At 51.4% G+C, this 10865-nt stretch overlaps 1 protein-coding gene across 3 annotated transcripts; it reads right to left on the bottom strand.

The window, feature by feature from the left end:
- Positions 1 to 2435: 2435 nt before the first annotated feature.
- SARNP (SAP domain containing ribonucleoprotein) lies at positions 2436 to 10125 on the bottom strand. Of its 3 annotated transcripts, NM_001245735.1 has the most exon segments (12): positions 2446 to 2820; positions 3275 to 3337; positions 3811 to 3891; positions 4373 to 4441; positions 4698 to 4723; positions 4855 to 4883; positions 5316 to 5389; positions 5945 to 5996; positions 6721 to 6788; positions 8094 to 8140; positions 8241 to 8340; positions 9986 to 10033. In NM_001245735.1, coding segments are annotated over 11 exon segments (624 nt in total). In that variant the 5' UTR covers positions 10022 to 10033; the 3' UTR covers positions 2446 to 2820; positions 3275 to 3295.
- Between the last annotated feature and the right edge of the window lie 740 nt (positions 10126 to 10865).

The raw sequence follows: 10865 nt of genomic DNA, 5'->3' as shown, positions 1-10865 counted from the left end.
ATGGGGACATGGGGACAGCGCCATGGGGACACCGGGTATGGGGACAGGGACATGGGGACATGGGGACAGTGCCTTGGGGACACCGGGAATGGGGACATGGGGACACTGCCTTGGGGACACCGGGAATGGGGACATGGGGACACTGGGCATGCGAACATCACCACGGGGACATCACCACAGTAACATGAGGACATCGGGTATGGGGACATGGGGACAGTGCCCTGGGGACATCAAGCATGAGGACATGGGCACGGGGACATGGGGACATTTGGGACAGGGCTGGGGACATTTGGGATGGGCTGGGGACATTTGGGGTCCTGGCACAGCCCCCTGGCTGTAAAAGGGGATTTTAAAGGGGGATTTCAAATGGGGGATTTTTAATGGGGGATTTTAAAGGGGGATTTTACGAGCGAGCAGGAGCCTCATTAGGGGCTGCAGCTATGCCGGGAATGTCCCCGGCTAATTAGGGACGGGAGGGAACCCGGGGTGGCACCAGGAGGGGATGGGCGGGCAGTGACCCCCCAGTGTCCGAGCAAGGGCCGGACACAGGGATGGACACGGGGATGGACACGGGGATGGACACGGGGATGGACACAGGGATGGACACAGGGACCGGACACAGGGATGGACACAGGGACAGGACACAGGGACAGGACACAGGGATGGACACAGGGACGGACACAGGGACGGACACAGGGACGGACACAGGGACCGGACACAGGGATGTGGCTCCAGCTGGGTCAGTGGGTCCTGCTGGGTTGGTGGCCCCCTGGCCACTGGCTGTGTCCCCAGTGTCCACTCTGGCCATGTCCCCAGTGTCCACTCTGGCCAGAGCCTCCAGGACACCCCCGAGGCCTCTCTGGCCCCTCCCCACGCAGCTGTGGTCACCTCGGAGTGACCCCAGTGACCGGAGTGACCGCAGTGACCACTGTCCCTTTCCTGTCCCCTCCGGCCAGGGGGGCCTGGCCAGAGCCCCGAGGGCAAGCTCAGGACCCCGGAGTGACCCCGGGGGGACACCCCCGGTGTGGAGCGAGCCCGGGCTGAGCCCGAGGGGCACCGGGACCGTGCCAGGGCCATACCAGGGGGCACCGGGGGGGTTCTGGTTCCCGTTTCTCCGCTCCGAGGACCTGACCCAGTGCTCGCTTTTCTTCCGCTGCCCTGGCCCCATTCCCACTCCCGTTCCCATTCCCAGTTCCCATTTCCCCTTTTCCCGTTCCCCTTTCCCAATTCCCAGTCCCGTTCCTGGCCCTGCTCTCTCATTCCCGTTGCTGTTCCTGTTCCCCTTTTCCCATTCCCTGTTCCCCATTCCACATTCCTATTCCTGCTCCCCTTTCCCTGTCGCCCATTTACCCTTTTCCTGTTCCCCATTCCTGTTCCCCATGGTTCCCATTACCGTTCTCATTCCTGGTTCCCATTCCCCGTTTCCCCTTTCCATTCCCCTTTTCCCATTCCCAGTTCCTGTTTCCCTGCTCCCCATTCCCGGTTCCCAGTTCTCATTCCCTTTTCCCATTTTTCCTTTTCCCGTTCCCATTCCCCGTTCCCCTTTTCCCATTCCCATTTCCCATTCCCCGTTCCCCATTCCTGGTTCCCCTTTTCCCATTCCCGTTCCCCATTCCCGGTTCCCATTTCCCATTCCCAGTTCCCATTCCCAGTTCCCATTCCCGTTCCCCATTCCCGGTTCCCATTCCCGGTTCCCATTCCCGGTTCCCGTTCTCGTTTCCCGTTCCTGTTTCCCATTCCCAGTTCCCCTTTTCCCATTCCCGGTTCCTGTTCCCGGTTCCCTTTTCCCATTTCCCATTCCCAGTTCCCATTCCCGGTTCCCATTTCCCATTCCCAGTTCCCATTCCCGGTTCCCATTCCCGGTTCCCATTCCCGGTTCCCCGCTCCCCCTGCCCCGGACATCTGGGGCCACCCAGGGCGGCAGGGCACTAATGAGCACCACTCATTAACGCCGTTAATTAACGCCATTCATTAACGCCATTAATTAACGCGATGGGCACGGTGAGCACGACTTGGCCTCGATCCACCCGCCCTGGACAGTGAGGGACAGGAATTCCTGGAAAAGCTCAGGAAAATCCAGATTTAACCCCAGGAATTCCTGGGAAATCTGGATAACAGCAGGAAAACTGCAGGAATTCCTGGAAAAGCTTCGGAAAATGTGGATTTAACACCAGGAATTCCTGGGAAACCTCAGGAAAATCGGGATTTAACACCAGGAATTCCTGGAAAATCTCAAGAAAATGTGGATTTAACACCAGGAATTCCTGGCAAATCTCAGGAAAATCTGGATAACAGCAGGAAAATTGGGATTTAACACCAGGAATTCCTGGGAAACCTCAGATTGACCCAGGAAAGGAGGGAATTGCCGGAATTCCAGAGGTTTTTCCCACAATTCCAGCCCCAAATCCAAACCCCTGGGGAAAAAAAAAACGGGATTTCCTTGGAAAAGGGAAATGTTTTATTGGGAAATGCGGGACGAGGGGCAGCACCCGACCCTTCCGAGGGAAAAACCGGGAAAATAGAAAAAACCGGGAATACAAAACCCGGGAAAAAAACGGGGAAAAAAAAGGGGGAGGAGCCCCAGGGATGCGCCCGGATCCTGAGGATTTCCGGGATGGGAAGGAGCATCCCAGAAAATTCCCAGAGTTTCTGAGGTTCCCGAGGGGTGGGAAAGGAAAATTCCCAAAAAAATAGAATATCTCAGGCTGGGAGTGGCCCTGGAATTCCGGGAATGGCCCTGAATTCCCGAAATTCCCGCCGGGAATTGCAAATCCTGGCAGCTCAAGTCTTCAACAGGGGAAGGGTTCAGGCAATGCCCACCTGGAAATCCAAGAAATCCCTGGAATTGCTGCTTGGATTCCACGGGACATTCCCAAAAATCCCACGGGATTGGGATGCCGGGATTCCCCGTGGGAGTTGTTCCATAAATCCCCTCAAATCCCTGGGAAAATGGTCCCAAATCCCTGGGAAAACTGACCCCAAATTCCAGGGAGAAGAGCCCTAAAATCCCTGGAAAAGGAGACCCAAAATCTCTGGAAAATTGCCCCCAAAGCCCTGGAAAAAGAACCCCCAAATCCCTGGAAAAACATCCCCAAAATCCCTGGAAAAACATCCCCAAAATCCCTGGAAAAAGAACCCCAAAATCCCTGGAAAAACATCCCCAAATTCCATGGAAAATCGGGAATGAGGGAAAAGGGGAATTCCCTGGATGAGGGTTGGGAATTCCATGGAAAATTGGGAATTCCATGGAAAGTCGGGAACAGCGGATCCTGACCTGAGGCGGCTCCGGAGCAGCTCAGACGATCCCGAACCTTTCCGCCCTTTTCCGCTTCTTTGCCTGGATTTGGGAAAGGCCAAAAATTGGGAAAATCCCAGAAATCCGCGGGGAGAATCCTGGGAAAGGGAGGAGGGTGGGAATGGGGAAATTCCCGATCCAAAAGGGCAGGAAAATCCCGGGATTTGGGGGGGGGTTTCCAAGGAAATGAGGCCCAAAACACAGGGAATTCCAAACCCCAAATTCCTGGGAAAAAATGGCCCCAAATCCCTGGGAAAACAGCCCCAAAATTCCGGGGAAAACAGTCCTGAAATTCCTGGAAAAGTGGCTCAAAAAGTCCTGGGAAAATTGACCCCGAATTCCAGGGAAAACATCCCCAGAATTCCTGGGAAAATGGCCCCAAAATCCTGGGATAACAGTCCTGAAATTAATGGAAAAAGAGCCCTAAAATTCCTTGAAAAACGGGCCCAATTCCTGGGAATTCCTGCCCCAAATCCAGGGAATTCCTGCCCCAAATCCCGGAATTCCGGTCCCACCTCGGAGTCGTCCGCAGCTCCGGCCCCGGTGACGATCCCGAACCGTTCCTTCCTCTTCTTCAGCTTCTCGTCCTCCTCGCTCTGGGAATGTTGGGAATTTCAGGAATGTTCGGAACGTTGGGATTGGGAATTGCCCCAAATTCCCAAATTTCCCCAGAATTTCCCCCTGAATTCCCAATTTCTCCCACAGAATTCCAAAATTCCCCTCAGATACTCCCCCAGAATTCCCAAATGGGATCGGGAATGTTGGGAATGGGAATGTCCGGAATGGTCCCAAATTCCCCTGGAATTCCTCCCAGAATTCCCAATTTCCTCCCAGAATTCCCAAATTTCCTCCCAGAATTCCCAAATTCCCCAAAAAACCCCAAAATTCCCCAAACCCCAAAATTCCCGAAGAAACCAAAATTCCCCAAATTCAACCCCAAAATTCCCCAAATTCCCCAAAACCCCAAAAAACCCCAATTCCCAAAAACCCAAATTCAAAAAAAAAACCAATTCCCAAAAACCCCCAAATTCCCAAAATTCCCGAAATCACCAAAATTCCCGAAATTCCGGCTCTCACCTTCCTGGAGAGGGAGGAGACGTTGAGGCCGAACCTCTGGGCCCTTTCCTTCAGCTTCTCCAGGTTCAGCTGGGAGAGGAAATTTGGGAATTTTGGGGATTTTTTGGGATTTGGGATCCGCTTCCAAAGGGGGAAGTTCCCAAAATTCCGGAGGCTTTTCCAGAAAATGGGATCGGGAATGTTGGGAATGGGAATGTCCGGAATGGTCCCAAATTCCCCTGGAATTCCTCCCAGAATTCCCAATTTCCTCCCAGAATTCCCAAATTTCCTCCCAGAATTCCACCCAAATTCCCCCAAATTCCTGGGAATTCCCGAATTCCCTCACCGTGGGTTTGGAGTCAGCCGCGAGCCCTGGGAAGGAGAAAATTCCCGTCAGGAATTGCCCAAATTCCTGAATTTTCCACTCCCAGAAATTCGGGAAAGGGGATTTGAAATGCCAGGAATTCCCAAAATTCCCAGAATTCCCAAATCCAGCTCCTCACCTTTCGTGGGAATTGTGGCCAGGCCGAAGCTGCAGGAAGGAAGAAAACGGGAATTAGGGCGGGAATTTTGGGAATTAGGGACGGAATTCCCTCAGAATTCCCAAATATCCCCCCCAAAATTCCCAAACTCCCCTAAGAATTCCCAAATTTCCCTCTGAATTTACACACGTAATTCCCAAATTCCCCCCCCCGAATTCCCAAATTTCCCTCAGAATTCCCAATTTTTCCCCCAAATTGCCCCCAGAATCCAAAATTCACAAATGTCCCCCAAAATTCCCAAATTTCCCCCCAGAATTCCTGATTTTCCCTGGAATTTTCCCCCGTAATCCCCACGTTTTCCCCAAAATTCCCAATTTTCTTGCCAAAACTCCCAATTTTCCCCCCGGAATTCCCAATTTTCCCCCTAAAATCCCCAAATTTCCCCCAGAATTTCCGATTTCCCCCCGGAATTCCGGGCTCACCGCGCCGCCCTCGCCGCCTTTTTGCTCTCCAGGCTGACAGGGACGTTGAAGCGCTCGGCTCGTTTCTGCATCCGCTGGCAAGTCCCAAAATCCCAACAAATCCCAAAAATTCCCGTTAACATCCCAAAAAATCCCAAATCCCATTAAAATCCCAACAAATTCCAAAAAATCACCCAAAATCCAAAAAAAAATCCAATTAACATCCCATTAACATCCCAAAAAATCCCCAAAACCCCAAAGAATCCCTAAAAATCCCATTAAAATCAAAAAAATCCCATTAAAATCCATAAAAATAATACAAAATCCCCCCAAAAACCCAAAATCCATAAAAAATTCTAAAAAAACCCCAAAAATCCTGAAAGATAAAAAAAAAAAAATTCCCCAGATTTCCTGAAAATTCCCCTAAAAATCCCCAAAAGTCCAAGAAAAATCCCCAAAAATATCCCCCAAAAGAATCCCCAAAAATTCCCTAAAAAAATCCCCCCAAAAATTCCCCACAATTCCAGAAAAATTCACACACACAAAAAAAAATCCAAAACAATAAACAAAATCCCCAAAATTCCTAAAAAAATCCAGAAAAATCCCCCCAAAATCCAAAAAATCCCCCAAAAATCCCCAATTTTTTTTACCTCCATCTGGGAGATGTCCGAGGAGATCTTCACCACCTTCTTCTCCTGGATCCTGGAAAAGATTTGGGAAAAATGGGAAAAGTTCAGGGAAGCTCCGGGAGAATTTGGGATCCACCCCTTTCCCAAGGATTTGGGAATTTCTTTGGAATTTGGGGATTTCCCTGGGATTTGGGAATTTCTCTGGGATTCAGGAATTTTTAGGGTGGGAAAAGCGCCTGGAATTGTGGGGAAAGAATTCCAAAGGGTTGGGAATGTTGGGAATTCCAAATCCCAGGAAATCCCAAATCCAGGGAATTCCAAATCCCAAAATTCCAAATCCCAGGAATTCCCAAATCCCAGGAATTCCCAAATCCCAGAATCCCAACCCCAGGAATCCCAAATCCAGGGAATCCCAAATCCCAAAGAATCCCAAATCCAGGGATTCCCAACCCCAGGGATTCCAAATCCAGGAATTCTCAAATCCAAGAACCCCAAATCCATAGAATCTGAAATCCAGGAATTCCAACCCCAGGAATCCCAAATCCCGGAATCCCAAATCCCATGGAATACGAAATCCCACAGAATTCCAAATCCAGGAATCCCAAATCCCACAGAATCCCAAATCCTAAGGAATTCCAAATCCCAGAATCCCAAATCCAGGGAAACCCAAATCCCGGAATTCCAAATCCAGGGAATCCCAAATCCACGGATTCCCAAATCCAGGGAATTCCAACCCCAGGGAATTCCCAATCCCAGGAGCCCGGCCCCGTTCCTGAGCTTTTCCCGGGAATTCTCACACGTCTGGTGATTTCAGCGGCGCCTCCTCCACCTTCCCGGGCGGCTCCGGCGCCTTGGGCTCCTCCTCCTGAAATCCGGGAAAACCCATGGAAATCCATGGAATATCCATGGAAAATCCATTGGGAAATCCACGGAAAATTCACCAAATCCATGGGAAATCCATCAAATCCATGAAAATCCATGGGAATCCCATCAAATCCATGGAAAATCCACAAAAATCCATGGGAAATCCATCAGATCCATGAGAAAACCCAGGGAAATCCATGGAAAATCCATCAAATCCAGGGAAAACCATGGAAAATCCATCAAATCCATGGGAAATCTATAAAATCCAGAGAAATCCATGGGAAATCCAGGGAAATCCATGGGAATTTTTCAGAAAATTCATAAAATCCCAGGAAAGTCCACAAAAATCCATGGGAAATCCATCAAATCCATGGGAAACCTATGGGAAATCCATGGAATCCATGGGAAATCCATAAAGATCTACGGAAAATCCATAAAATCTACCAGAAATCCATAAAATCCATGGTAAATCCACAGAAAATCCAAAGAAAATTCATCGGAAACTCCTAAAATCCATGGGAAATCCATGGAAAATCCACAAAATCCCCCCCAGCCCGTGGCCATTCCCAAGGAAAATTCCCAAATCCAGCCCCAAATTCCCAGATTTCTGCACGTGGATTCCCAATTCCCAATTTTCCCAAGCTCCAGGAATTTTGGGATGCACGAGGAGCCGGGAATAATTCCAGTGTTATGCTCCCATCCCAAATATTCCATGGAAAAATCAGGAAAATCCCCAATTTCCATCTCCTGTCCAGTGGGAAAAATCAATTCCCAAGGTTTTCTTGGCAGAAAATTCCTTTTCCAGGTGGGATTTCTTCCCAAAATCCCAAAAAATATCAAAATTCCCCTTTTTTCCCAAAATTCCCCCATCCCAGGGGCTTCCAGCCTGGTCTGGGATAATTCCAGGGATGGGAAATTCTGTGGGAATTCTGTTCCAGGCAGGAATTCCATCCCAAAATCCCCCTTTTTTCCTGGCTCTCCCCCATCCCAAGGAGCTCCAGCCTGGTCTGGGATAATTCCAGGGATGGGGAATTTTGTGAGAATTCTGTTCCAGGAATTCCATCCCAAAAATCCCCAAATTCCCCTTTTTTGCCGCCATTTCCCCATCCCAGGGCGGCATCAAACCCAAAACCTCGGATCCCAAAATCTCAAATTCTGGAGATCCGAAGCATCCTGGGCACCAAATCCAGCGGATTTAAACCCCAAAAAAAAGATGGGAAAACCTAAAATTCCACCTGGAGTGGGAATCCACCTCATCCCCATCCCAAACCCCCCGGAAAATTGGGATGATCCCAAAAGTCCCCACCTCGATCTCCTCCCCCAGCACGTCCTCCTCGTTGGGCTCCTCCTCGGCTGCAGAGAAAAGCAGGGAAAGGTCGGAGAGGGAAAATTCCCGGGAAAAGGAGGGGTTTGGAGGAGCTGGGGGGAATTTTGGGAATTCTGGAGCTCCCACCGTGCTCCTCCAGGTAGGCCTGGAGCCGATGGATCAGGTCCTGCTTGTTGCCTTTGGCCTCCAGTCCCCGCGCCAGGCACTCCTGCTTCAGCTCCGCCAGCTGGGAATTTGGGAAAACCGGGAATGAGGGGGGGAAACCGGGAATGGGAAAAACCGGGAATGGGAGTGGGAAAAACCTGGGAATGAGAAGGGAAAACCCAGGAATGGGAATGAGAGAGGAATTTGGGAATGAGCTGAAAAAACCCGGGAATGAGAGGGGAATCTGGGAATGGGAAAGAGAGGGAATTTGGGAATGGGAATGAGAGGGGAAATTTGGGAATGAGAGGGGAAAAGCCGGGAATGAGAGGGGAAAAGCCGGGAATGGGAATGAGAGGGGAAAAGCCGGGAATGGGAATGAGAGGGGAAATTCAGGAAGGAGAGGGGAAATTCGGGAATGAGAGGGGAAATTCGGGAATGGGAATGAGAGAGGAAATTCAGGAATGAGAAGGAATCCGGGAATGGAAATGAGAGGGAATTCAGGAATGAGACGCAATTCAGGAATGGGAATGGGAGAAGAATTTGGGAATGGGAATGAGAGAGGAAATTCAGGAATGGGAATGAAAGGGGAAATTTGGGAATGAGAGGGGAAAAACCGGGAATGGGAATGGGAGAGGAATTCGGGAATGAGAGAGAATTCAGGAATGAGAGCGGAATTTGGGAATGGGAATGAGAAAGGAATTTGGGAATGAGCGGGGAAAACCCAGGAATGAAAGGGAAAATCAGGAACGGAAATGAAAGGGAATTCGGGAATGAGCGGGAAGAACCTGGCAATGAGAATGAGAGGGAATCCGGGATGAGTCCCGGCTTCCCCTCAGCCCCGGTTCCGCCCTGCTCCCGGTTCCCTCCCGGCCCCTCCGGTCCCGGTTCCCCCCTCAGCCCCGGTTCCCTCCCGGCCCCGGTTCCCCCCTCAGCCCCGGTTCCCTCCCGGCCCCTCCGGTCCCGGTTCCCCCGCGGGCTCCCCTAGCCCCGCTGCCCCCGGTGCCCCCTCAGCCCTGCCCCGCTCCCCTCGGTCCCGGTTCCATTCCCGCTTCCCTGAGGGCCCTCTCAGAACCCCACAGAGCCCTTTCAGGACCCCTCAGAACACCCTCAGAGCCCTCTCAGCGCCCCCTCAAACACTCAGGGCTCCCTTAGGACCCCTCACAGCCCCCTCAGCGTTCCCCAGAGCTCCCTCGGGACCCCTCAGACCCCCCCAAGGCCCTTCAGAGCTCCATCAAACCCTCAAAGCCCCCCCAGAGCCCCCTCAGGGTCCCTCAGATTCCCCCCACAAGGCCCCTTCAGAGCTCCCTCAGACCCTCAAAGCCCCCTCAGACTCTCAGAGCCCCCTCAGGACCCTCCCAGACCCTCAGAACCCCCTCAAGACCCCCAGAGCCCCCTCAGAGACCCCTCAGGGGTCTCTCAGAGATCCCTCCCAGGGCCACCTCAGACCCTCAGGGACCCCTCAGGACCCCTCCGAGCCCTCTCAGAAGCCCCTCAGACCCTCAGAGATCGCTCATAGCTCCCTCAGAGTCCCCTCAGGACCCCTCAGACCCCCCGAGCCCCCTCAGGACCCCTCCGAGTTTCCGGCCCGTTTCCCGCCGTTCCCCCGCGCGCTCCCTCCGTCCCAGCCGCTGTCCCCGCGCTCCCCCCGCGGGCTGTGGCGGTTGCCGGGCTCTGTCCGTGCTGTTCCCCCGCGGTTTTCCCAGCTCCGTTCCCGCTCCCAGCGGCACCTTCAGCTTGTTCAGCTCCACCGGCTCCGCCGCCATCTTGGCACCCCCCGCGCCGCCCCGCCTCTCCCGCCGCTCTCACCAATCAGCGCCGCGAATCCCCCGCCGCCCCGCCCAGATCTGCCGCTCGCCATTGGTCAGCGCTGCCGGCCGCACCCGCCGGTGATTGGCTTATCGGGGAATAGAGGTGGGAAGATGTTGACTGACGTGCAGATGAACCAATGGAGGTAGAGAGATGCTGGGAGACAGCCAATGGGAAGAGAGGGCGGGAAACGCGGACTTCCGCGAGGTGGGGCCAGGAGCGAAGTGGGGTCATTGAGGGAGTGGGGTGTAATTAATTATTAAAAATTATTTCTCTTCATTAAACTATTAATATTGCTAGATAAAATTAGATACTTGTTATTTACTAGCTCCGGATAGTGTGTGTTTATTGGTTATAACGTTGCTATGTTTCTTGTGGTATTTTTATTCCTCAAAATGTATCCTTTGTTATGATTTAATTTCTTTATTGCATGATTATTAATGGAAAGTTGCTTATATTTGCTTTATTAAACTACAATATTGTGTGTTATCTGCTTTATTATTTATTATTATTTATTATTAATAAATAATAATTTGTTTGTTATCTATTATTATTATTTGTTATAAATTAAGCGAGCAATAATTGTCCTTCAGCGGTGCAAAGCACAAATTGGGGTCATTTTCCAGAACATTCCAACGTTTCCCACTCCTTTCCCCTCTCCAGGCGCTGCTCCCAAGGGTCGCTGCTTTATTTCCTTATTGAATTTATTAAAAACTCCGTTTATTTATACTACTATTTAACATTATTGTGTTTTTCTTCCTGCAGCTCCTGAACAACAACACCCCCGCCATTAATAATTAA

Source organism: Taeniopygia guttata, chromosome 29, assembly GCF_048771995.1.
Source record: "Taeniopygia guttata chromosome 29, bTaeGut7.mat, whole genome shotgun sequence".
NCBI classification, from domain to species: Eukaryota; Metazoa; Chordata; class Aves; order Passeriformes; family Estrildidae; genus Taeniopygia; species Taeniopygia guttata.
Note: the sequence above shows the minus strand (reverse complement) of the source record. Positions and strands in the feature narration are given on the sequence as shown.